The 25,912-nt window shown below is 51.3% G+C and overlaps 8 protein-coding genes across 8 annotated transcripts; 6 read left to right on the top strand and 2 right to left on the bottom strand.

The window, feature by feature from the left end:
• Window positions 1-148: 148 nt before the first annotated feature.
• CONPUDRAFT_138463 (uncharacterized protein) lies at window positions 149-810 on the bottom strand. Its single transcript, XM_007772793.1, has 3 exons — window positions 549-810; window positions 379-474; window positions 149-319 (listed from the first exon to the last, which is right to left on the bottom strand). Exons 1-3 carry the CDS (start codon window positions 803-805, stop codon window positions 307-309), a joined length of 366 nt encoding a protein of 121 aa, XP_007770983.1. The 5' UTR covers window positions 806-810; the 3' UTR covers window positions 149-306.
• A 1,340-nt stretch (window positions 811-2,150) lies between these two features.
• On the top strand, window positions 2,151-4,100 carry CONPUDRAFT_74789 (uncharacterized protein; the record flags this gene model as incomplete). The annotated part of the gene is made up of 3 exons (XM_007772358.1): window positions 2,151-2,364; window positions 2,421-2,895; window positions 2,951-4,100. 3 exons carry the CDS (start codon window positions 2,151-2,153, stop codon window positions 4,098-4,100), a joined length of 1,839 nt encoding a protein of 612 aa, XP_007770548.1.
• A 3,098-nt stretch (window positions 4,101-7,198) lies between these two features.
• CONPUDRAFT_60191 (vacuolar amino acid transporter 5) lies at window positions 7,199-9,112 on the top strand (the record flags this gene model as incomplete). Its single annotated transcript, XM_007772296.1, has 10 exons — window positions 7,199-7,367; window positions 7,422-7,441; window positions 7,494-7,705; window positions 7,767-7,972; window positions 8,028-8,173; window positions 8,229-8,363; window positions 8,419-8,722; window positions 8,777-8,847; window positions 8,904-8,992; window positions 9,046-9,112. The coding sequence occupies 10 exons, from the start codon at window positions 7,199-7,201 to the stop codon at window positions 9,110-9,112; spliced, it is 1,419 nt and encodes a 472-aa protein (XP_007770486.1).
• Window positions 9,113-9,639: 527 nt separating this feature from the next.
• CONPUDRAFT_91587 (uncharacterized protein) lies at window positions 9,640-12,374 on the top strand (the record flags this gene model as incomplete). The annotated part of the gene is made up of 4 exons (XM_007772792.1): window positions 9,640-9,953; window positions 10,118-10,255; window positions 10,314-11,676; window positions 11,739-12,374. The coding sequence occupies 4 exons, from the start codon at window positions 9,640-9,642 to the stop codon at window positions 12,372-12,374; spliced, it is 2,451 nt and encodes an 816-aa protein (XP_007770982.1).
• Window positions 12,375-12,783: 409 nt separating this feature from the next.
• Window positions 12,784-16,022, bottom strand: CONPUDRAFT_127353 (pseudouridine synthase). The gene is made up of 12 exons (XM_007772791.1): window positions 15,421-16,022; window positions 15,266-15,359; window positions 14,924-15,108; window positions 14,502-14,841; window positions 14,365-14,445; window positions 14,188-14,253; window positions 13,895-14,136; window positions 13,347-13,834; window positions 13,185-13,283; window positions 13,043-13,120; window positions 12,910-12,991; window positions 12,784-12,857 (listed from the first exon to the last, which is right to left on the bottom strand). The coding sequence occupies exons 1-8, from the start codon at window positions 15,876-15,878 to the stop codon at window positions 13,591-13,593; spliced, it is 1,710 nt and encodes a 569-aa protein (XP_007770981.1). The 5' UTR covers window positions 15,879-16,022; the 3' UTR covers window positions 12,784-12,857; window positions 12,910-12,991; window positions 13,043-13,120; window positions 13,185-13,283; window positions 13,347-13,590.
• A 1,513-nt stretch (window positions 16,023-17,535) lies between these two features.
• Window positions 17,536-19,603, top strand: CONPUDRAFT_167088 (actin-like ATPase domain-containing protein; the record flags this gene model as incomplete). The annotated part of the gene is made up of 4 exons (XM_007772790.1): window positions 17,536-17,838; window positions 17,887-18,138; window positions 18,193-18,475; window positions 18,539-19,603. The coding sequence occupies 4 exons, from the start codon at window positions 17,536-17,538 to the stop codon at window positions 19,420-19,422; spliced, it is 1,722 nt and encodes a 573-aa protein (XP_007770980.1). The 3' UTR covers window positions 19,423-19,603.
• A 1,081-nt stretch (window positions 19,604-20,684) lies between these two features.
• CONPUDRAFT_60261 (carbohydrate esterase family 4 protein) lies at window positions 20,685-22,370 on the top strand (the record flags this gene model as incomplete). Its single annotated transcript, XM_007772303.1, has 7 exons — window positions 20,685-20,775; window positions 20,830-21,060; window positions 21,117-21,392; window positions 21,454-21,599; window positions 21,656-21,773; window positions 21,822-22,099; window positions 22,152-22,370. The coding sequence occupies 7 exons, from the start codon at window positions 20,685-20,687 to the stop codon at window positions 22,368-22,370; spliced, it is 1,359 nt and encodes a 452-aa protein (XP_007770493.1).
• A 314-nt stretch (window positions 22,371-22,684) lies between these two features.
• Window positions 22,685-25,657, top strand: CONPUDRAFT_59637 (Sec1-like snare protein; the record flags this gene model as incomplete). Its single annotated transcript, XM_007772272.1, has 15 exons — window positions 22,685-22,715; window positions 22,767-22,895; window positions 22,947-23,096; window positions 23,151-23,240; window positions 23,300-23,433; window positions 23,495-23,764; window positions 23,818-23,960; window positions 24,014-24,178; window positions 24,232-24,311; window positions 24,340-24,440; window positions 24,490-24,578; window positions 24,627-24,783; window positions 24,840-24,944; window positions 25,001-25,271; window positions 25,323-25,657. 15 exons carry the CDS (start codon window positions 22,685-22,687, stop codon window positions 25,655-25,657), a joined length of 2,250 nt encoding a protein of 749 aa, XP_007770462.1.
• Between the last annotated feature and the right edge of the window lie 255 nt (window positions 25,658-25,912).

Below are 25,912 nucleotides of genomic sequence, written 5' to 3'. Positions count from 1 at the left end.
GCAGGGTATTTGTTCGATACTTATGTGCCCACCCCAGGCGTGTCGGACAAAAACTCGATGAGAGCGGCGAGACAAGTGGCTACTCAGCCACGTGGTTCTATCAATTTACGGTCACTACTAAGCGTCAGGGGTTATCACCCTCGTGTGTGATCCACGCAGTGGCATGTCCAAAGCAAATGTATAGCGTACACAATGACCCTGTAATAGAGACGTACAGATTACATGTCCACGACCAAGTAGGGTAACGCAGAGGATAGTCTAACAAAGTGCAGATGAACCGGACCACGGCCGCAAATTCCGAAGAGGTCATTGGGAATTCCTTGAACAAGGCTGTGATCAACTCTCGTCCTCCTGAGAAAGAGTCAGTGAAACACTCACGCCATCGAACGCATCATAGACATGCAGTCGAGTATATAGACAACAGATACGCCAACGATGATAGCAGTCACCACCGTCATGAGGAACAGGTGAATACTAGTGACGACGACATGGAGAAAGACGTAATAATCAATTAGCAGACATGAGGTAAAAGAGGATTGACAGCTCACTTGGAACCACGGAAAAAAGCACGCATATTCCTCAAGGCCCTAAAACTGGTATGGTACTCCCACATGCCAGCAGCAAGAGTAAGGAAGGCGGCGACTATCTGCGCAATGGATGCTGGCAAGCTGGCGCTACCCAGACCGCCCAACGAGGAGCCGGCCTCAGCGGGAGCTGGAAGACGAGTGCCTAGCAAGGCGGAAGCGGAGAGGAGGAAAAGATACAGGACAAGATGAACATGGGAGAGGAAGTTGCGTTCGAGCATGCAGTAGTCTCGAACATTACTTCCTGCTACCTTGATGGTGTAAGGGTTCGACATGGGGTCAACCACAATAAAGCGGTAAGAAAGAGATACACGCTATGGAAAGCGCTGAAGAATGTAGAGGATCTTATCCGGGTTTTGCATATGATGCATCGCCTGCTTAGTATACGAGTACTACATACCAAATATGTTTATGTCTCGGTCATTGAGTGGAGCTAACGGAAGGTTCCGGTGGCCCAAGTCAACGGTCAGCAAGCGCCCTCCTCGCAGACTCCAAACCAGTCGGTCAGACGGGATGACGCGGCCTACATCAGCCTACATCCCGACCAATAATTTCCGACTGGGACTGCGACATCTGTTAGCCTTTTGACGCATCATCCGATCGATGATCGATGAGTCTTAGCATAACTAAGATTAAGTACAACTAAGTGAATAGAGCTTTTGACCTGTCTTGCATGGGTGCTACTGTACTGTACAGTATGTAGCATTCACTTTGTTGAACTAGCGAGGGTCCCCGGTGCAAGCGCCATGCAATTGAGATGGGAGCAGCTGCTGGGAGGAAGAATTATATTGACCCTGTCGGTTGTTGGCAACAGAGCGCTCCGAGCATTTTGTGTCGCAACTGACGTGCCGTGTCTGTTTGATTGGCTGCGGGGCTTCTTGCCGCGCACCAAGAGGTTGGAACGCGCCTCAATCGTTATGGCAGAAAAAAAATTATAACACGCGACTACATGTTGCAAAACACTTGCATACTCTCCTAATACTTTGGAGTCTAAGCTAGTCTAAGTGCAGCAAAAGTTGATGCTTCTCACGTTTTTCGCGTTCGTACCGCGAAAATGGATATGTTGCTATCCCGCTTTTTGGAGCGTGGGGCGAAAAAAATTTCACTAAGACCATCAGGCGAATATGATTCATGATGTCTCCATACGCTCTCCCAATTGGTTTCCCCCGTTAGATTGTCGAGTCACCATTCTGTAGCTGCTCACATTTGTCTGGTTTCTCAAATTGAGGTCGTGATGTGAACGTCGGAACTGGCAACGGGGCAGTATATAAACAGGCCACGATCCATGTCTAACGCCTCTCCGCACTTCTCCTAATTCCATGTCTTTGAACGTGTACCCTCTCGCGAGTGCACCGCCACTAGGGACTCCGCAACTATGAGTCACGTGTGTGGTTGGTTTAGTGATACGCGACGCGACGCGACGTTTGCGTTTATTTGGTTAAAGTTCACTTCTTGTCTCTCCACTGTTCATTCCCCTTCAACTCTGATTCACCCGTCGATTGACATATACGCTCATTTTTGCCAGCAGCACACTGGACCCTTTGGTAAATACTCGTCTAGTCAAGAATGGGACTCTTCAAGAAACTTTTCTCGATTGGCAGCAAGAAGGCGGGAAAGCGTCGCCTGGCAGCAGAATACGCCACTCCACTCCCGAGTCAGGACCATCTCGAAGTGATCTCCGAGGACGATCAGGAGGCCGCTGTTACCCGCCTACTACGATCCACATCGCCCCGCTTTGTTGTAGAATCGGAGGACGATGATGACTTCTTGGCGCCACTTCGTAAGTTATGTTTCTTTCACATTTGATAGATTATTCACGCGTTTTTCCGTGTTTAGCTCACCCCATCAACCAGATCTGCTCTCCTGCAGCGTCTACAACTTCCCTTCTTGCTAGCATTTCAACACGCAGCAATTACACCGTCACCCTCACCGGGCGCACTGTACATAGCCGTACCGAGTTCCCAAACGCAAATCTCTCTATGAATAAACCCGCGACGCCCGAACGATCCGCCAACGATGATACTATCAGACAACGTGCCAAGAGTACTCCATTAACACCTCAGGAACGGTCTCGACTGGGCAAGCTTCGTGCAGATCCTTCCGTCGCTAGCTTGCTTGATGCCTATGACGAGCATGGCTGTTTAGACTCAGAGATCTTCTCGAACACCCCTCCCACGCAGAAAGTTGGCCGTAGACAGAAGCATCGTACTACTGGCTCTACTTTACGCAGTCTCATGGGGGTCCCTGACGTGAGCACAATGTCGCAAAATAGCACCGATAATGTTGTCTCGTGGGCTGAGCGATGTCTTGGGTAAGTGCATACAACACACGTTGGAATCCCCAGTTTGATATTTCTTCTTTTCTAGCGATGATGAATCACTCTCCTCGTCGTCAGGGCTTGCAACGCCCACCGACGTTCCGTCTCGACGTCTTCTTCCCAAAGAATCTAACTCTAGCATTAGCTACTCAACTGAATGCGAGACTTCGATGAATACTTTTAACTCACTTGAAGTCGAACTCAGTGACACGGGTACGGAAATCGACGAGACCCCGTCACGCCTACCTTACGACTCAACTCAGACCAATTTCCACGCCTCACAAGTTTTTGACTTCCTCACTGAAAAGAAGAAAGTCTCTTCTCCAGTTCCACCTCAGCCCTCTACCTCCACTAACCATCGCTCTCGCCGCAACTCGGATCCTTCAAGTGATAGATCCAACCTGTTTGAGCTTCCCTCCACATGCGATACCAAGACTCCTCAACAATCACAAGCGAGGCACTCTCTTCTCTTCGAGTCTCCTGACAAGAGCATTCTTGCCAACTTGTCAAGAACCTTCTCGTTGAATGATGCGTCCACCAGCAGGCGTTCATGTGCGGATCAATGCCTAGTCCCACCTGTTCCTCCCCTGTTCCCCAATCACACCGGCCAGGACACCCGCGGCCCTCGTGGTCTCCGCGCTTTCTCCAAGCTACCCATGTCACGACCTTACGCTGACATTCCCCCACTGCCTGTCGCACCTTTTTCAGCCGCATCAAGGAAAGCTGCGTTGTCCTTGGAAGAGGTAATCTCGGGGGCTCAGAGGAGTGCCATCCCGCGTCCGTCAAAGTCAAGGGATGGATCAAACATGACTCCCCGCCGAGGCCCCCGGCCTCGTACTTCATCGCGATCATCATCTAAAGGCGAAAGATCTACTCGTGATCCTCGTCGTGCAGGGGTGTCTCGCTCGTACACCGGCGTCTTTTCTTACGGCTACAAGACCAAGTCTCCATCACCGAAGAAAAGCTCGCTGCGTGGCAAGGAGAACGAGTTGGTGTCCTCTTCCCGAACGTGCAAAACACCTACCCGCAATAGCTCAAAGGCCAATAAGATGTCAACCCCATCTCCTGTCTCGTCATCAGAGTTGTCTCCTGTTGGGCAGCAGCTCATGACGGACCTCCGTCAACAACGCATACAGGCCCGCTTGCGCGATCGCAAGTCGGGTAAACTTGGCAGCGGTCAGAGTCGCATACGGTACTGAAAATATTTTACACTTCTCGTATTGCCATGGCACATTACAGGTGCCTTGTTATTTATCTTCCCGCATCCTCTTTTGTGTATTATTGTTTTCTTGATCTCTTTCTAGCAGTGTTTCCCCGAGATGCATATGGACCTTGTCTTATATATCACCAATTCATCCTCTGTCGCAGCCGTCTGCATGTAAATACTGTGCGTGCCAGAGGGGCACATACCCATAGTTCCGGCCCGAACAGTATCCTATATGGGGTAGGAAAAGACCGTGGAAGCGCCTTTTTGGGATGTAATGAGTGAAATAGACGGTAGTGTTGCCGCGGTTCGGGCGGCCAACGGTTTGTGAACCGAACCAAGAATGCCCTCGGTTCCGTCTGAGTTGGTTTCTAGGGACAGGCAGTTCCTCGAACCTAGTTTTGGTTCCTAGACCAGTTCGAACCCCGTAACAAGGACAACAAAATCTGTAATGAATTTGTAGTCGAATTATACTAATGTTGCGACTGTGGTCCCGAGCACAATGAATGTGCATCAGGTGCAAAAGTGCTATTTACAAGAGAAAATCGCCTTCAATAGTTCTTGTATTAATAGAAACTACGTACTGTGATTCACCGTCAGAGTAGACACCACCGTCAGAATAGACAACTCGCTTTTGTGCCCGTTTCCTTAGCAAATCATTCAAACTAAATTCATGTTAATTACGAGAATATGCTGTACTTCATGCCTGTACATGCGATTGGCGAGGGAATGTCTGGATGTGAAGCTGCAAGCCTCAAAGCACGAAAAATAGGGTGTTGTAAAAATTTTCTTAGCTTCGGCGGATAACCAGCTGTGGACATGCGACACAGTGTGAATGATAGAGCTATTATATGTTGTAAGGACATCTTTAACCTTCGTTGGAGCAATTTTGGACGCTGCAAAAGGCGACAACTCTCAATATGTCGGAACGATAACAGAGTGTCCTCTCGAGCCTTGCCATAATCTTATAGCCGCTGTAACGGCGATTTCGGCTCAGCGATAACGCCTTGATTTTCCTTTTTGAGACCGGCTACGGTGGACGGCCTACCTAATATGGATTATCACCACCCGCGCGGACTGTCTATTCTGACGGTATTCGGCCTAAAACACTGATTCGTGCATTGCACATGCACCCTACTATCGTACAACCCTCAGTGAAACATAGAGTGAAACATCCCGATTGTAACGCTCTCCGGTGGCTTCCCTTCGTACTTTTAGTAATAAAGACTATATCGCCATATAGCCAGGACTCTTGACTCCATAATATGTCAGATTTAGCCTGGAACAGCATGATGTTGGCCTGCCAGAGCAATGCCGGAATCGTGACTTTGCCTCACTCTAAGTCTGTATTGGCGTCACGAAATGTCACGGAGCGGAGTTAGCGGCATGTCGTTGTGCCACGAAAGCGATGTGCGTTCCTGGCTTGCCGGACCATCGGCAGACGAGCGCGGGCAGCTTGACAAGCAGGGCGCGGGAGAGGGCCAAACCTGCTCGAAAACCACAAAACTTAAACAGACTGTGTGAGCCGCTAGCAGAGAAATAGCGGGTGAAGGTGTAAATACTCCAACCTCGTACAAGGGTAAGGAAAGCCAAAATAAAGACCGTAAGCTACCGTAAGTAAGAGTTACTATAGGGAACGCGGAGTTTCGAATACCCTTGTCACGCCGGCAAGTCCTCGCTTTTGCCTCTTCTCACTACACAACATTCGCGCACCCTACACCCTTGAAAATGCGGGTGGTGGGCGCATTATCGTGGAATCTATACCTGCCGGGGTATGGGGCTGATCGGTGGGGAAGAAAGTACCTGCCCTGACGTTATATTGTAAAAACCGACTCAAGCCCACCCTGCGGAGCAATTTACTCGTGAGGGGCTCATGATTTTATTTTTATATGTTATGTGCGTTGAGAACACATGTAGACAAACCTACCTGTAAATATTTGTGGCTATCATTGGAGGGATGAGTGAGATACGGTCGAATCTGACTTTGTTTCACTGTGATGTGGGTGTTTCACTGAGGGTTGTACGATAGTATGCTTTCTTCACTCAGCGATTTTTTTAAAGGTAGATCGCATACCAAGGACATCCCAAACCTAAATTTAAGCAAGTTGGGCGAAGGAAAAATATTCCACACGCGTTGCACAAAAGTCTGTCTATTCTGACGATGAATCACAGTAATTCAGCATCAATGATACTGTCTGACACTGTTTTCGCTGGGATATCCCTGAAGAGATGCATCTTGAACATGACATAGTCGACCCGCAGACCCAAAGATGCACCAGTAGGCTGCCTGGGTCAGCGGAGAAGGCCGAGGGTTGACTACAATTACGTCAATAAAATCATAAGCGAAATCAAAGCTAAAAGGTTTCCATGGCGTCTTGGCTCCCAGGGGTTCCAAACCGAGAACCAACCCTCTGACACTACAGGCAAATGCGATAATTCTGGATCCGAAAATAAGGAGGAAAATGCACTGGAAAGTAAATATTTTCCTCCATATTTCTTTTTGACCAATAGAGGCCGAAAAAGTTTAATGTTCCGGTGAATTTTCAGGCGACAAAAACAAGCTTTCCTTTCATTTATGGATGTTAAGCGCTAGCGGAGATTCAATTTCTGCTTCGACTTGCCTTATTGGGCCTCTTGGCGCACCAGAAAATGATAACTTTCCGCGTGCTTATCCCTCGCCCGAAAATCTGTAGGAAGATGTTTACTTTCCAGGTCATTTTCCTGCTTATTCTCGGGCACAGACTTAGCGTATTTGCCTGTAGTGTGAAACCCAACAATTGGTTTGGTCCCTGAAACTGAACCATGTTTTCCAAAAAACCGGTTCTTATGGGACTGGTCCCGGTTATACGAACTGCGGCAACACTAAATAGACGGCGTTACGGGGCGGGATCTCCAGCGTCTAATAGTACGAGAACCCTTTCGTATCACCTCAGGCTGGCTTCCGTTCTTTCGAGTACACCACTTGCCAGCCTCTGGTCCAAGTCCCAGTCCGCCGGCAGGGCTACTCCAGAACATACTCAACAGTCTATCCCGCTCACCGAGCTCATAAGTAGAACCTCTTTGAACTCCGACGACTCCGGATACGACGACACGATGCCGACATACGGTGTGGCAAATGCCAGCGGGAGCGAGGGTGCCGAGGGACATCTCGAGTCGGATGCACTTCTCGGTGTGCGCTCTGAGGAGAGCCCAAAGCCCAGGGAAGGACATGCGACGATTGTGAGCTCTGTCAGCAACTTGGCGAATACGATTCTGGGCAGCGGTGAGTACCAGCGCTACTTGGATATGTCTCCTTGCTGAACGCGCTCCTTGCCAGGCATGCTTACCTTCCCAATGGTGAGATTACTGAAATCTACGGGCTTTGAATTTTTGCTCAGCATTTGACCAGGCCATGGCCTCTGCCGGAGTGATTCCTGGTATATTGACGTGCATGTTCTCTGGTGCGATGGGCGTGTTCGGGCTGTATCTCTTGTCGCTGTGCGCGCGGTACGCGCCGCACCGGCGGAGCTCGTTCTTCGCTGTATCACAGATAACGTTTCCGAAGGCTAGCGTCTTCTTTGACTTGGCTATTGCTGTTAAATGCTTCGGAGTCTCGATCAGGTGCGTATGCATGCTAGGTACAAGTCGTGTAACGCTAACAATGACTTGGTTGTCCTCATAGCTACCTGATCATCATCAAGTCGCTCATGCCGAATGTGGTCGCTTCGCTATATCACGACTTGACCTCCCTAGACACGAATCCGCCCAAATGGACTCAATCACCAGAAAACTGGATAGTCATTTTCCTGTTCATATTGGCGCCGCTTGCGTTCTTGCGCAAATTAAATAGCTTAAGGCATACTAGTTATGTTGCTATATTTGCCGTAGGTGAGTATTCGCAGTACTAACAAACAAGCTGGAAATTGATGGTGTCTTGGTGCAGTCTACTTGGTCGTCATCGTGATCACTTGCTATTTCAGCCCTTTGAAAGGCACACCACCTAGAGGAGAAGTCCACATGATCCATTTCACGTCGAGCTTCGTTTCGACGTTCCCAGTTCAGGTTTTCGCGTTTACATGCGCGCAGAATGTTAGTTCCTGTGAATTTGCGGCATGTTAGTTGCTCATGAGTAGTTATGTTTCAGCTGTTCCCCGTCTTCAACGAACTGTATCATAACAGTCAGAAACGCATGAATATTGCCATCGGAACTTCCATTGGGGGCGCTGTCTTCATCTACGAGATCATTGCTGTCTTTGGTTATCTGACATTCGGCTCAAATGTAGAGTCCATGTTACTCTGCATGGGTAAAGTGGACTTAATGGCGATTTTCACAGGTTGGCTCAAACATCATCGCAATGTATCCTTCAACGTCGCTATTTGTTGCTGTCGGGCAACTCGCGATTGTTGTTCTCATCATGTTCTCGTACCCACTGCAGATACAGCCTTGTCGTAATTGCATGGACAAAGTCCTCAGCACGCACACCGTTGAGAAGCCTTTGGGCGACGAAGACGCAGAGACTGCGGTTGTGGACGAACACGGTCCAGCCGAGATGAGCTTCATGAAGCACACTGTGCTGACGGCAGGAATTGTTGTATCCACATTCCTCATCGCATACACCGTCGACAACTTGCAAATGGGTACGTTCGGTTACCAACAGTCGTTTTCGCACGAATCCTGATGAGCCTGGACAGTGCTCTCCTTTGTCGGTTCGACGGGTTCAACGACTATATCATTTATCCTGCCCGGATTCTTCTACTGGAAGGTGAGAATTTGCTGGCATATGGTCGCCACATGAAGCTGATTTGGTTCGCCTTGCAGCTCTCTCGGGACGACCCGACTGTGAGCCGAAGGCTGAACCGGTCCGCATTTGCACTTGGAATTTACGGGTGCTGCGTGTTTGTGTTCTGGTACGGCTATTTCCCCGAGTTTGCCGTGGGCCTATCTGACGAATTTCGTACAGTCTCGGATTCAACATTTACCAAGTAATACACCCCTCGAAAGGAGGCCCCTCTCATTCAATTGATTAGCACCCTAGTATAATTGAGGAAAGGGTGCATGGTGAAGTTACAAGTGTACATGTATAATGTGGATACATACAAGAACAGTGAATTGGAATGAGATCTTGCGGGATAGAGATATTCCCACGAACTGAGTAGAGATTCATTTGCGCTGGGGTGATGGATGCTTGTGCAAGCTTTCCCTCCCCTAGACCACTCGCATGTCTCCTTGCTCCCAAGCCAGTTGAGACAGCCACGGACGTTCGTTTCCCCGCCTCACAGCCGACACCACGCCGGCCACAGAAAGACCGCGACATAAATTCCCTTTGGTGAGTACCTGGGTCTCGGCAAAGTAACCCCGCGCAGTCAATTCGAGTGCGATCTCCACCTCTCTCTCTCCCTCCCATCCGAGTAGAGTGCTGAGGCTGCGCATTTTCCTGTATAAACTCTATATATCCATAGACGCTCCCCCAATTGCCAGCAATAACGCTTCTTCAGAACCTGAACGTGAACTCCCGGCCTCTCTCCCCACCCAGCCATCCCCCGTCCAGACCGAGATGGCACCCGCTAGCAACGCTCCCGTGGATCTTGACCCCAGCCAGCTGATTACACCACCTGGCACCGCCGTCCTCTCCTTTCTTCCGCAGTCTGCATCTCTCTCCTCCCTCGACCGCCCCGTCATGCCTCTGCCAAGTCGCTCCAACTCAGATACTTTCACAGACGATGGTGCCATTTCCGCAACTAGCAGCATGAATAATCTTGATGACTCAGTCGACCCTCAAATTATCATGGAAGCCCTCCGTGGCAAAGATAGGATATATGTCCTCAAGCTTGGCGAGCAGATGGAAAGTCTCATCAAGGACGACCGAAGGTGCGTACTCTATCCTCTCCAGCCCGTGCCGCGGCACCGCTCCCGTGTGAACGTGAGGGGTCGTTGCCTCACTGGGGGTCGCTCACTGCGCAGCGACAAAACCGCTCAACGGCATTCATTCATCGCCGACCATTGTCATGCTAATCACAAACCTCGTGTTGCAGATCGACGATGGACTTGAATCCGACTACATCGTATCACCGTCTTCTCGTCCATCGCTGCTCCTCCTATTACAAGCTTACTCCAGAGACCGACTCGACTACCAAGACTATCTATGTGCATAGCACCGTGGAAAGTCGCCTGTGAGTCTTCTCCCTTTTCGCACTTGCACTCAAAATGGTGCCTGACAACCTACCGCAGGCCCACGCGACGCATCTGTGATCTGGTCCCCGCAGAGCTGCCTGCTCAACCGACTTTTAAAATCATGCGACGTGTTACCAACACACGCTCCAAGCCCCAATCCCAAGCTGGCTCGACAGCGGGAGAGGAGCTTGACTTCTCTGACGTTGAGCCGTCAGAAGCAGGCAGCCTAGGTGGACGCAGTAATACTACTGGAAGCAGCAAAAAACGGATGACCATTGAAGAGAGAGAGGCAGCTTACAATGAGGCACGGTCACGGATTTTCATGGGTTTCGAAGAGAAGGAAAAGGAGAAAGACATGAGTGCTAGTTCATCGTCCATCAGCCTGGCGTCTGGCTCAGCTACCAGCGCGGGAGGCAGCAGCATTGGTGACATTGACGACTCTGTGAGCTCGCCGACGACTGAGATCAGTGAACGATCGGCCCCTGTCGTACGTGACAAAAAGGAGGGTCGAAGGTCGGGAGGCTCTTCTCGTAGCATGCGTTCCAACGCGGGTTCATACTACAATCCAGCAGGCAGTTCAAGACCATCGCGAGCCCCATCTCCCAACTCCGTCAAGTATCCCTCCATTTACGAACCTGCGTCTACCGCTGCACCTTACGACCCCAATTACGCCGCGGCAACCTCTGCACCCTACGGTAATCACTATCTGTATGCATACCCACAACCGGTCCCCGCTGCGCCTAATTACGTTCATTCCTACCCTTATTATCCTCCTTATCAGTATCCGCACTCGCAGCAAAGCCCGGTCCATAACTCGGATCCCTCAAGTCCTGCTGGTTCAGACGTTTATCCTCACCACCAACAGCATCCTCCTAATGTTTACATGTACAGCTGGCATCAACCTCCTCAGCAGCCACCACATACACCTCAAGCAATGCATGCCACTCCGCAGCCCCCGCAGCACCAACAACATCCTCCAAACCCAATGGCTCTGCCACCAGCACAGTATTCGACGTATGTTCAGCAGCCACCATCCTATGGTCCATATTCAATGCAGGGATACTATGCCCCGCCACCCCATATACAGCACATGCAATCATCTCCAGCACCAGCCATGCATCCGCAGCTTTACTCCCCAGACAGCAGATACTCTACCATTAGCGAGGAGGATAGCAGGTCATATCCAGGCACCGCGAAGCCACCATCTACGGCACCTACAGCGCCCCCTGCCCGTTCTGCATGGAGCTTCGGCCCCGGCATCGGTGGAGGCGGCGGCGTTGTGAACTTGAATAATCAACCAAGTAGCAGTGGAAGAGGGGAGATCGTTGGGCCCCGATTGAGCTCTTCTAACCGGCGGACGTCTGGAAATAGCACAACGAGCAGCAGGGCACAGGTTGCTGACGAGGCATCTTCAACGGCTGTAAGTCAGAAGCGATTTCCATATCCGTTGGATTGCTAAAAACTCGCTTTTGTCTCACTCAGTCATCATCTACAACGTCGTCATCGTCGCGACGGACATATACATCAACGGCCTCCTCACAGCACCCTCTTCCACCGCGGCCGGATTGGGCTGTTGGGCTCAAGCCACAGCCCACGCTGCACCCGACGCACCCACGACACCACGACCACTCGATGAACAACTCACGCAATATGTCGCCAGCGCGGAACAATGGCCAACGTACGCAGCATACCCCACCCATTTTACTTCAGGCCGACTTCCCTCCTTTGTCATCTGTGCCTGCGGCTGAGAAACGTGTTCCTGTCTCAGGCGTGTGGAACAACGCCTCTGCGAACCGCTCGATTCTCCAACCGGGTCCGAATTCTCAGAATGCCATACCACCATCCGCAACGGCACCAGCCGTGCTTTCCACAGCAAGCAATTCTGTCCCTACTCGAGTAGACGAGAATGGACTTGATCGCCCGCCGCCCAAGAGCAACCCCGAGCTTTTCAGTCCGAAGGGAATGGCGAAGCCAGCGAATGGAGATTGTCACATCCACGTGTCGTCGCCGGGCCCTTTCGAATCAACCACCACTGGCGACGCAGCGGCGAACACGATTCTTGCAGACAAGGTTGCGGCGATGTCGGTGGAGGATAATGAATCCTTCAATTGTGATTAAATCGTGTCCCGCTCCTTTTGAATTTAAAGTGAGGTATGTAGGATGCTCATTACTTACTGCAGAGGGAACGTTGGCTGACAGCGAACGCTGTTTGAAGTTGCAGAACATTCGTAAAGCATCGTATGCATAGTGGCGTTCATTATCGGCTGGTGTATCCCTGTGTAAGGAATATGCTTCTAGATATATAATATCACCTTGTTTGTACTCGTATAATATAAATCTTTCTTGAACCCATCCATTCGACTACGGCTTAGAAGGAATGGCTATCTTCCTTCTGGAAGAGTGGCTTCAGGACAGAAAGCGTCTTTCCCGGAAAAGACAGTACTAGTGTGGTCCTATTTACATATGTTAGGATCAGAAGCTCTTGCACAACATTGCCCGAATTGGGCAGGACATACGCCTTGGGGTTCGCCATGACCACTCGTCTGCGACATCGGACGCTTGTTGAAGAGGAGGACGCGTCGGCGCTAAAACTCGGAGCTGGTAAGTTCCCGTGTTACTCATTATCTTGATATTAACTAGTGGCACACGGTAGAATTCAACAATGCTGGTTGCTTGCTGATCTCGGAGGTCAAGTACCTGCTCGAGAACAGGGACAAGGACGCTCCGGATACCGCGTCAGTGTCCTTACATACATAGACTATTACCTTACTGACGTACTCTGGCAGCGTGTATAATAAAACACTGGAGTACGTGAAGACATTTGCCAAGTTCAATACGACGGACTCAGCTGGTGCAGTTCGCGAGTGCGTTCAACACTCCAGTCTCTGTCTCGCCTATCTGCATATTGATTTGTCAACCATAATGTAGAACGTTACGAAGAGAACCCGCTCTGACGCAATTTGAGACCGCTCAGATCGCGAACCTCTGCCCGGCGGATGCTGAGGAAGCAAAGAGCGTCATTCCGAGGTGTGTCTCGCCCTCTGCTACATTTCGCATTCTCATTGCTCACTCACCTATGAACGTACCCAGTCTGGTGAAGATTGAAGACGACAGACTGCAGACCTTGCTTGATGAAATACAAACCATGCGGCGCTTCCAGTCGTAGCACTCTAACGTCGATTTGCTAGTTTGACCATTTCTGCTATGTTGCTGTGCTCTTACTAGATGCTCTATACATCTTTGTAAAATATCGTATGAGGCTTCCGACCTTCCTCCCAACCCAACCAGGCTAATATGATCAAGAGTCCCAGCCCATAAAGCTGCAGCAAATCATTTAACCTTCCATATCCTCAAGATGCTTCTTCTGTATCTTGCCCTCCTCTTCCTCGTCCGAAAGATCCCCGTCTCTCCCTGCCTTCGAAAAGCTGGTTCGGTCGAATAGCTTGCGCTCCTGGAACGCATTCTGGCGCCGCTCACCAAGCTTCCGGACGGCGTTTGCCGGGATCGTTCCTTTGGCATTGAGCCATAGAAGGTCCTCGCCGGTGTAACTGTCCACTGAGCGGATCCAGGCGTCAAAGCTGCGGCGGAATTTTTGTTACGTCCTTCAATAGCTCGTGAAAGAGCACATAAAAACTTACATTCCTTCGCGATCTTCGACCTCACGCATCGCGTCGTAAATGAAGCGTTGCTTGAACGCGTCGATATCACTCCGGTGCTTTTCAAAGTCTATTTGGGCGCGGAAGTCCGGGTCGTCTGGCGAGAGGCTGGCTTTGAAATTGGCGCCTTGTATGCGAGCGTTGTATGAATCGAAGATGGGATACTCGAGCAGCAGGCCGAGCGCGGGCATTTTGGGGACGAAGACGACGCGTGGTCCGTACATCTGCGATACATTGACACAATGCAAAAGGTTGCTGATGCAGGGAGGACATACCTCGTCGATGACGCGTGCTGGGGTGCCTATCCGCGATGATAGAACGAGGGCGGACATCATCTTGCGCTGGGAGAAGTACACATTAATCAAACGACTGCCCGAGTTATGTGTTCATGCTTACTATCTGCGGCATGTCTTGTCAGTGTTCATATACGAGTGAAACGCAACAGAAAAGCCCACCTGGTGGAGCATAAAGCTCTGACCGTGGAACATGACACTAATCCACTCCGTACCTCCATGTATCTCCGGATCTCCCACCTGAACCACCATTAGGTGACTCGTAGTATAGAACAGCTTCAACTAAAGCTACATACCTCTATGCACTTCATGTGACGCTGGCTTGCGCGTTCGCTAAATATGCGCCCTACCGTGAAGTTGTGGAAGTTATGGGTCCCCTCGAACGCCCGTGCCGCTTCCCGAAGACGATTTATTGCTGTCGGACTGGCTCTGTACTGTCGTTTCCGCACGAGGTCTTCACCAGCACCGGAGGCCACATCTGCAGGGCTAGCCCAAAAATCGGGCTCTGGAAGAGTAATAGTCTCGGACGTAGACTTGGCGTGCGCATCGAGAACGGCATGAAGGCCAGAGCCGGGCTTTGGCGGGACGAGGAGGTAAGAAGGAAAAAGGTAGGTGTATTTGCGACTGTCACAGGCGCTGTAGTATCATGTGTCAGTGCTCGCCCTGTCTATCCTCTTGCGAAGCTGCAGTTCGCTCGAGCGAGGGCAAGGGCACGTACGTTCGTGCGTTGAAAGAGTTCTGCACTCGAACCTCGCTCCAGACACGGATTTCAGGCGGCAACTCCGTGTTTAGTCGTTCAATGAAGTCGGGGACGCCGGGGATGGCGGTTATAAGCTTCATGGACACTAGATTTCCTGCAGCATGTACGCCTGCGTCTGTCCTTGCTGCACGGCCGAGGCTAACCTAGTTGTTTGTCACACAAGGGGGCAGATATCAGAGAGTACCAACACCATGAGTTAGTATAGAACATATGGCAGAGTGACAAAAGTTGAATCGGGACAACTAAACGCGGAAGTGACAAAGGATATGCATTTGTATGTGACAGCGGTGAAATGCCCACCTTGACCGGGTCGTCTGCATTGTCTTGAGAGACTGCACCTACGCGTACAAGCGCGTCAAATAGGACACCCTCAATGGTCCGGACGTCTGGCTGACTACAACAATTATCGATCGTCAAGTCCCCCAAGCACACGAGCGCGAACAACGTATACTCACATCTGCATCCCATTGAAGCCTCTCCCACAGAAGCCCAAAAGCAACGCAGTCATACGTTTGGGAAGACGCGGAGCTTTGTCTTTCGCCTCTCCTTCGCCGCCTTGCTCTCCAGCTTCGACCCCGTTCTGATCCTCACCGTCAGGTCTGCTTCCACGCCTCCGCCCAACGCGTTTAGTGTCTTTGGCGCGATTCTTGCGCCCACTTGCGAAGCCTGAAGCGTCGCGCCGTTGGTGAGATTTCCTTTTCTCGTCTTTTCCCTGTTTGTCGTTCGAGCCCCCAACATCGCCCACGGGCTCGTCCTGGTGGCCTAGAGGGAGCACGCCTGAGGGCCGCGTCTCGGCCTCTGCGGTTTCAACATGTACGCGTTTTTGGGTCGCTTCGCCCTCTACGACGGGCAGCGCCTCGTCCGCGGACCTCTTCTGACCTGTAACTGGAAAGGATGGGCCGGCTTCGGACATTGCGTTTGAGCTGCGAGTTGCAGGTAGAGAGTTTATAGCAACAGGTGTCGCACTGTAGGAATGGAGATGGTGTGAACAATGATGCGACCGCAGAACGCGCAGATTGAAGATTGCTGCAGAGGAAGCAGCCCTGCTGTACTTGGTAAGTCCGAGAGGAAGAGAGGAGGAGATGGAGAGGAAGCGGAGTATCCCAGATGAGGCCGGCATACGAGCATGTGACAGCCGCCGAGGCCAACGTACATATGGGAGACCACTGCCTTCGACTCTGGACAGTCAACTTGCGAGTACTCTACGACAGGGGCGTTCGGCCCCTGGATAGTCGCAAAACCACAAGCGCCCTTGGCTGGCCGTTCCGAGGCGCTAACGTAGGCCATGCATCATCGTTTTCTGACTATCAGCAACGACGGTTCCATGATAGGGTGGCTTACGGGACCTTTGCGTGCAAATCACGCTGTATTATGTGCTTATATAGCTACGTATATATATGTCGTGCACGCGTAATTAAGAAATATGCATGATTTATCTAGGAAAGCCATTTATGCCGAGACTACGTATCTCCAAGCCTTGGCGCCGCTCAGCTTTGACGCTGACGCCTGAGCTAGAGCAATCTGCTAGCGATTTCATTAGTCGAACCTTTGTCGAATAAACGTAGACAAGTACGCCCGATGGTCATATGTTGAGGTCTATATCCATGAATCCCGAGCATATGTTCTCTACATTAGCGAAATAGCGAATATTCTTGCGAAAAGGAGCACGACGCTGACTTGGAAGTGACTACCCAGAGCGTGCTGCAAAATAAAAAAAATTTAAAGCGAGTCCATTGAGATATGATCAGCTTGCACAGAGGCCAGTTCCGAATTCGAAAATATCACCAATGTGATAATCAGGATGCAAGAAGGCGAACAAAGATTAACTAGCATATAGATACCGGCAGCCATGTTTGCTAATCCAGTACGGTCCATCACGAGACTGCCAGAAAACCCAGGCTCCTTTCTCTATATAGCTTCGTGAATGAGCAGCACAGACGGGGACTAGGAGAGACTTTGGAGTTGTCATGAAAACCTGAGCGCGCTTGGATGAAATCAGAGCATGCATCTGGCCACAGTGCAAGGCTGAACTAATCTTAGAGTAGCGTGAGCCGGCGCAAGGTGACAGTTGTCCAAGAGGGAATATAGAGCGCGGGGTAGCGCGGGGTGAGAGAAAGGCCTAAGATCTGGGGTAGGTCTGGGGGCATTGACCTTGTGTGTGAGAGTGAGCCTAGACAGAGGACCTGAGGACATGGATGTCCACCAGTGAAGATTCGCGTCAACTATAGTGTTGGCGGCACGGAAAGACTCGCCAGGTGGTCCGTTTGCAAGGGGGTGGCTGAGCCTCGTTCTCAACGTTGAGAGCAACGATTCGAAGGTGGCGGAGGCAGTTCGGAACACATATGCGCGTAATCATTTTCGAGCGTGGCCGTGACAGGAGGCGGGCCGTGCCACCCATGGGCATACCCCAGTCAGCGGGGGCTCGCCAAACTTGACTTTGGATGCGAAAAGACATAATTCTTATTCCAATCAACTAGATTCCATCTCTTCCCCGCAATATATAAGCTCTCACCCAGCAGCCGAAATGCCCAACCTCTCTCCCATCTTCCTTTACGCTTCCCTTCCCCAGGATGTCCTCTCCCTCCCCGTCTGACTACGAAGGCCCTCTCTTCCTTGGCCTTGATCTCTCCACCCAACAACTCAAAGCCGTCCTCGTCGCTGAGGATGCTTCTGTTGTACACGAGTCCTCTGTCCACTTCGACTCCGACCTACCTCACTATGGCACCACAAACGGTGCCGTCCGCGGTCCCGCACCCGGCGAGGTCACCTCTCCAGTTCGCATGTGGCTCGAGGCCATTGACCTTGTCATGACCCGCGTTCGTGCAGCGGGTGTCGACCTTTCCGCCATTCGCGCTGTCTCGGGCGCCGGACAGGTATTGCCTCTCCAGTGGAGCCTAAGCCGCTGCTAAACCAATTTACAGCAACACGGATCGGTCTACTGGTCCGAAGAGGGCGAGGGCCTTCTGACTAACCTTGACCCTGCACGGCCCCTTGGCGAAGAAGGCCACCTCGCTCCAAGGGCATTCTCACTCTCTCGGGCTCCGATATGGCAGGACTCGTCCAACACTGCCGAGTGTCGTGCTTTGGAAAGACTTGCTGGCGATGCCCAGGCTCTCGCTGACCAGACTGGCTCACGCGCATACGAACGATTTACGGGCCCTCAGATCATGCGGGTACGTGCATCTCCTCTTTCCACGCTGGAATCTATTCTGAGATTATCGTGAAAGATCCGCCGGGTATACGCAGATGCTTACGCCCGCACATCCCGCATTTCTTTGGTGTCTTCATGGATTGCATCTATCTTCCTCGGGGGCGTCGCGCCTATTGAGATCTCTGACGCCAGTGGTATGAATACCATGGACGTCTTAACATGTAAATGGAGTGATGCTTTGCTCGAGGCATGCGGTGGCCCCGAGCTTCGTTCGAAACTCGGACCTGAGCCTGTACGTGGTGGAACGAACCTAGGTCCTGTTTCCTCGTGGTGGGTCAAGCGCTGGGGGTTCTCTCCAGGTCAGACATAGCTCTCGATACTAGAATGTCAGCAATCTTATATTGATAATCATCTAACAACAGATTGCATTGTTGCCCCGTTCACCGGCGACAACCCCGCCACGATTGTCTCTTTCTCGCAACCTGGAGACGCCCTTCTCTCGTTGGGCACATCCACTACTCTTTTGCTATCTATCCCGCCGTCCAGCAATGCTCCTGCGCGTTTTACGAATTCCCATCTGCTTACTCACCCAACGGATCCTCCCCATGCCTTCATCGCCATGCTTTGCTACAAGAACGGTGCACTCGCCCGTGAGCACGTCCGTGATGCGCATTCCGACCGCTCGTGGGACACATACAATACGCAAGTCCGGAATACTCCACCCGGATGCGACGGCCGCATGGGCTTTTACTTCCCCCTGCCTGAGATCATCCCCCCTGGCGTGCAGGGCGACCATTTCTTCTCGTACTCCACCAAGGATGGCTCGGCATCAGAGCACCAGACGACCCAACTCGCACTGGAAGATGTACCTCGCGACGCACACGCGCGGCTCATTCTTGAATCGCAATTGCTTTCTATCCGCTCGCGTATCGACGCGATCATGCCGGCCGGTGGGCCTCCGCTCCAACGACTTATCGTTACGGGTGGCGCCAGCGGCAACCCCGCGATCCGTCAGGCAGCCGCAGACATCCTTGGCCTGCGAGCCTATGTGGCGCGGTCGGCTCAGGGCGCGGGTATGGGCGGTGCCCTCCTGGCTCGATGGGCGTGGTGGCGTGTCGAAGGCGGGTACACCGGTGAACATGACGGCAGCTTCGAAGAGATGCGCATGGCGTACGCTGAGGAGGGAGACGTCGTAGAGGTCGCCGCGCCGAAGAAGGACGTGACTAAGAAGTATGAGGCGCTCGTGGCTCCATATCGCGCTTGTGAAGCGGCGATCGTGGCTAACTGTGCAAAGCTGGCCAATTAATGGCTCTCGATTGATGCAATGGTCTGGTCTGCGATGACAGACGTCGACTTTTCTTTCTTGCTTCGGCGCTTTGGCGTTCTAGGATATCTCATGTACCGTTAATGTTGGAACACCCCACTCTAGAAATAGACATAGAAGCGAATCTGGCCACTCATAGATAACAATCAATAGAATTCCCTGCGACACATTCTTGTATGTGATGGTACGTGTCACTTAGCCATAGACAGGATTCACCGAAATCGAACCTCTGTTTTTCCTTCGTCCATGAAATTCTGAAATGGCATGAGTTGGAAGCAACTTTGAAGCAACTTGAAGGACAGCAGAACTTTGAAAGTTCCAGGCTTGGTTCCAGATGTTTGAATCCCTATGATCAACTAACTCACCGGTCTTCACAAACCTCATGTACGATCCTACTCAGAGAGCTGTCATTTCTCTTGGTAATGAGATGACTTCACTGGCAACTAGATCTATACTGCCAAATACTGGAAGAGCTCTCCAACTTGAAGCCATCACTCATGATGCATCGGCATACAATCGGCATGTATCAGAGCTACCACGTGATCGTCCCTGACGCGTAAAACCGCGAACGCGTCGTTACATAACTCAATGGATCCGCGGGCCAAGACTCTTCATCTTCGGGCAGCGGGGGTTGCACACTGCAGTGTTCGTGCGGCTAAGATGAAGTTGCACCTCCTGCAAGTTCTGAAGGTCTTTCTTGATGCCAGCAGATGTATTCCATCTCCAGGGAAAGGAGCAGCTGGGCACATGCAAAGCCGTACTCTCGTTGGTGTGGCCCAGACTCAGGTTGCATGATGTGGAGCCCCTTGGAGCCCTTGGCAGCTTCACGACACCAATGTTTGATGGGCTCGATTCTTCATGCAATCAGGACTCTGTACAGAGACATGCATCAAAACATCCCGTCCGGCGTTCACCAAGACAGCAACTACTGTCCCAACGGTCACTTTGTGTTTTTCGAGTATAATTGGAATTGACCACCCCCATGCGGACTGGCGTATTGTCGGCGAGGTGGGATTGGTGGAATTGGGCGTTTGTCTGGTGGGCCAGTTACGTTACGCAGCGCCAAGCCGATCTTGGTGACCTAATGTGGTAAATGTCGTAGTTGGTCGCTTCCGCCGAGCCTTTGCCATGTTCACTCTTTTCCAAGCGATTTTCCACCGGATAGCCGTCGTCTCATTTACTGGCTGTTCTCGGATCCCGTTACTGTCAGTTTCCTTCCTTCCCTCTCCTTCTCTCCTTCAAACATGAAGTCTCAGGCCCTTGTCGCTCTTTTAACCCTCGCTGCCACCGTCAATGCCCTCGACGCAAGGCAAAATCATGCTCGCGCAGCAAAGCGTAAGTAGCTCCTACGCCGTACAGGAAAGCTGCCAACCTAATCGTCGTGACTAGGCGCTACGTCCTCCGCCTCTGGCGCTTCGTCTTCCTCTGGTTCGTCATCTGTCTCGTCAGCAGCGAGCTCGGCCAGTGGTGCTCCAGGCGGTGCTCCCTCCGGAACTGCCATCCCGTCGCTGAGCCTGATCACCTCGGGCATGCCCTCGCCCACCACCCTACCGGTGACCGCCACATTTTCTGCCGGTGCTAGCGTCCCCGTCTCTGGCGCTCCTCCCCTCCCCACCCCCTGTAAGGATATTGGTTTATCAATAGAAAAAGGGAACCATATGAATCGTTCTGTCCAGTCGTTTTCCAGCAGAGCCAATGGCCACCTCAGGATCAGGTTGCTCCCACCGATGGAGCGGAGGTTGCTGAGTGGATGAAGGAGCTCGAGGGCTTCAACGTCCCCAACATCACCCCTACCCAGGGCGGTGAGTGTGCCACTGACCCGCAGGCTGCGGCTCAGGCTGAGTCCCGCGGCTGGTGGACTTGCGGTGGATACACCCGCGACACCGACATTGTTGCTTGCCCGGACAAGATGACCTGGGGCGTCAGTTTCGATGACGGCCCAGCTCCCTACAGTGCGTTGTCCCGGGAACCGTCTATTTATTCGTATTGCGCTTAACTTTATATTTCCATCAGCCCAGCAACTCCTCCAGTTCTTGGCATCGAAGAACATCACCTCGACCTTCTTCGTTGTCGGCTCCCGCGTCATTGAGAGACCGCAGGTCCTCGTTGAGGAATACATGGCTGGCCATGAAATTGCTGTTCATACTTGGTCTCACAGGGTGAGTCGAAACTTATCCTCGAGTAGATCATACTACTAATTTATCTGATTTTTTAGCCGCTCACTTCTCTCACTACTCAACAAGTTGTTGCTGAGCTCGGTTACACCCGCAAGGCTATCCGTCAGGTCCTCGGTGTCTCCCCAACACTGATGCGCCCTCCTTTTGGCGATATCGGTAAGCATCACAATGCTTAATCTGGGACACCCTAGTTAATTTGGGCAGATGACCGTGTTCGCGCTATCTCACTCGCTATGGGTATGGTTCCGGTCATTTGGTCGAGGACCCCATCTGGTGCTACTTTCGACACCAACGATTGGAAGGTTCCCGGCGGTGTTGTCACCGGTCCCCAGTCCTTCTCGACTTTCCAGTCTATCCTGCAGAACGCCACCCAACTCGACACCGGTTTCATCGTGCTTGAGCACGACTTGTACCCCCAAACTGTTGACCTCGCCATTGGTTACACACTCCCTGCCGCCTTGAGCTTCAACCCCAAGATTACTGTGAGTAGACACGAATAATAGCGTGCTGGCATCTCATTCAAATAATCTCCAGATGGATTCCATTGGTCACTGCAATGGCATTCCTGCTTCCAACTTGTATGCTGAGAGCAACACCAACGGCTCGTTTCCTTACGCTAACAGCACGATGGCTTCGAACAAGACCAGCGGGTCGAGCAACGGTGGCCACAGCGCGGCCTCCGTAAGTGCTTCCCTTCCCATTTCTGCTGGCATCGCTGCCGCTCTGGTGATGATTGGGTCGATGTTAATGTGAAAGTGCTTCGGTTAACGATACGACCTCTTGGATACCCACTACATTCTATCACTACCCCTAGCCATGAGCTTAGATAGCTTTCTTCTGCGGACTTATTGAAGGACTCGGTTCGAATGAAATACAAGGGATAAACCGACCAAGCTCCAATACCATATGAATAAATTGACATTTAACGATTTTCTGTTTATGGTATGGAAGCCCCTGTGGCCAAGCGTGCGTGGGGCATGTCGACGCGACGACCAGCCGGAGATTGCCGCTCAAGCAACAAGAGGGATCGGGGACGAGGGCAGACTGTCTTTGTGGAGACATTGAAGATGGCCTCTCTCATCACCACAGTTCGGAGCAGTAGGTCGTCCTTATTCACACTCAAGGCCCGTCTTCTGACAGCTTGGTCAGAGTTTCTTGAGGCTATTCGGTCTGTGAATCCTCCGGGAAGATGGAAGATTCTAGTCGTCGACGAACACTCTCAGAAGTTGCTGGGGTCTGTACTGAAACAGTTCGATATTCTGGAGGAGAATGTCACTCGTGCGTATTTCCCACTTCCCTAGGACCAGCACAAGCTAAGGTTATGAACAGTCATTGAATCAATATCCACAAACCGGGAGCCTCAACAGTTTGAAGCCATCTATATCCTCATGCCGACCACCCAGAATGTCGACCGTATCATCAGGGACTTCTCAAACGGACGCCAGCAGTATCTCGCTGCCCATCTCTTCTTCCTTGAAGGTATGTGTAACTATATGTGTGTTAGCTTGCAAGCTCATACTTGATACATCCTAGGCCTACCTGAGCCTCTGTTTCAACGTCTCACGGAGTCTGCTGCCGAGCCATACCTGAAGGGCCTGCGAGAGCTGTTTCTCAATTTCTGGGGTGTGTAACTCTCTGCCCTCTGCTATTTATGCGCATATACTGATTCACGTTGAACGAAGTTCTCGAAGCACAGACGTTTTGTGTGAACGAGCCTGCCCTCTTCTTCAACATGTACAGTCCACCCCGGAGTGAAGCGTCCTTTCGTGGTGCACGTGCGAGGCTTGAAGAGGAGCTGCGTTTCCTTGCCAAATCTGTGCGCCCTTCCATGTTGTATACTACAAGTCCATGGGCGTGTACTGATGGCCTCCCCATAGATCGCCAACCTATGCATAACGCTCAATGAGTTCCCATACATTCGCTATTACTTCCCCTCACACCATCTCCCGCTTGGGCCATTGCAGCCAAATGCCCAGACACGCGCGCCACCACCGACTGAAGGAAGCGGGCGTTGGAGAACAAACCTTGCACGGGGCGAGACAGCGCGTGCTTACGAGGCAGCAGACACAGAGTTTGCTACGCGCCTCCTCGCCTTCATGGTTCAGCAGAACTTGGACGAACATAAACGGTCGAACTCGGACTTTCCTGTAAGTGGTTATGGCTCACACGAAACCGCCCAGATGATTTGGAATGGGTACAGAAACCGAGCGATCCACCACGGCCTCGGGCAACGCTGATCATAACTGATCGCTCGATGGATACCGTAGCTCCCCTGCTCCACGAATTTACATATCAAGCCATGTGCAATGACCTTCTTCCCATTATTGACGGCACGAAATATATGTGCGTATCTGCTGTGCAAATGTTCACCGTCGAAACTCAATTATACTGAACAGGTACAAATTTCAATCTGCGCAAGGAGTTCAAGAAGACAAGGCTGCCACTCTGTCAGATGCCGACACCGTTTGGACAGAGATTCGGCACATACACATGCGGGAAGCCATTGACAAGTTGATGGCTGACTTTAACAAGTTTATGCAAGATAATGCTGGGTTCAAGGGGTGCGTACGCATGAAGTTGGACAACCTCTAGCAATCACTTATTATACGTACAGCGAAGGAGCAGCCAACCTCAATGACATGAAGGATATGCTTGCAAGCCTGCCGCAGTATCAAGAGCAGCGGGAGAAGGCGAGTTTAGCATTCTATCAGGCTTCTTACAGCACTAAGAATGGACCAGTTCTCTCTGCATCTGAACATGGCCCAAGACTGCATGAACATCTTTGAACGAGACAAATTGACCGCTCTAGCTAGCGTAGAACAGGTGAGGATGAATGATGAATCCGGCACTGATGGCTCAACCTGTGCCATAGAACTGCGCCACAGGTCTTACGCCTGAGGGTAAAACACCAAAGGGTCTCGTGGAGGAGATGGTGCCGTTACTTGACGCACGCGACATCGTGTGAGTCAGATTCTGTAAATGATTATTTGTCTCTTAACAGGCACACAGAAACGCAAACAAAGTGCGCATAATAGCTCTTTACATCCAGTATCGAGAAGGCGTACCGGATGAGGACCGCCGCCGGCTGTACCAACATGCACGTCTCTCTCTGGCAGAGCAAGATGCTGTCAACGCACTTGCTCGTCTGGGTTCACGCATTACCAGGGTCAGTCCCATCTATCCTTGACATGGTCTAAGTCTATTGCTCAAGGAGGCATGCAGGGACCGACAGACAAAGATATCAAGAAGAAGTTGAAGCAGAAGCCTTCCCAGGACGAAGAGTATGATTTATCACGATACAAACCCTTGCTAACGAATGTTATCGAGGTACGTTTCTATCCCTTACTAAAGTAGCAAGCACATATGTATTGCACACAACGCAGGACCATGTCGCAAACAAACTCGACTCTTCGCTATTCCCTTATGTCAAAGATTCGCCTATGGCTGTCACCCAGGCTGCAACTCTTCGTCCGACTGTTACACCTACGACCTCTTTGCGGAGCGCTAAGCCCAGTTGGCATAAAGCTGCTCGATCACAGGTGACTGTTGATAACAAACAGCGTGTCATTGTCTTCGTCGCGGGTGGAATGACCTACTCTGAGATTCGGGAGGCATACAAACTTTCAGGCCCACTTAACAGAGATATTCTGATTGGTAAGTACTGTCTGTCTCTGGATTGCGAATAAAGCTAAGCATGAGATGTAGGCTCGACGCACACTACGACTCCTGGTCGCTTCATCGATGACCTCAAGGTAGTCGACTTGAATGGTGTTGGTTCACGTGCTGTTCCCAACGGAGTCGCAGGTCAGACTGCCCACGAATCGTTTCAAGAATATTACGACCAGAAGTACTTTACGCCCGACCCACCTCCTCCAAAGAGTGCCGCTCCAGTACCTGATCCGCCGAAAGAAAAGCACCATCACTTACTTTCGAAGATATCCCCTTCGCCATCGTATTCAGGCTCGACGATCTCCGTGAACAGCAGCACGGGCGAGAAGAAAGAAGAGAAGAAAAAGAAGCGAGGGTTGTTCCATTTCTGAGTTGTCTCAGCGGCCTTTTATGAATCAAGGTTCGGGAAATTCTTGAGATTTCGGACATTAGTTTTGATGAAGCGGAATAATGCATCTTGTAGTATAGACAACAAGCGTTATTGCTTGTAATTATCTTTAAGGACTCCTTCCTATCGTTTCTTAGGCAAATACCACATTTTTATGCATCGGACTCAAGGTCAGCGGCTTACATCGCGATTTTTGTGTCCCAACAAATCTCGGCCGTGGATGTGAAAGAGTGCTGAT

This window comes from Coniophora puteana (genome assembly GCF_000271625.1).
Source record: "Coniophora puteana RWD-64-598 SS2 unplaced genomic scaffold CONPUscaffold_9, whole genome shotgun sequence".
Classification (NCBI taxonomy): domain Eukaryota; kingdom Fungi; phylum Basidiomycota; class Agaricomycetes; order Boletales; family Coniophoraceae; genus Coniophora; species Coniophora puteana.
This window is presented reverse-complemented; position numbering and strand designations above follow the sequence as displayed.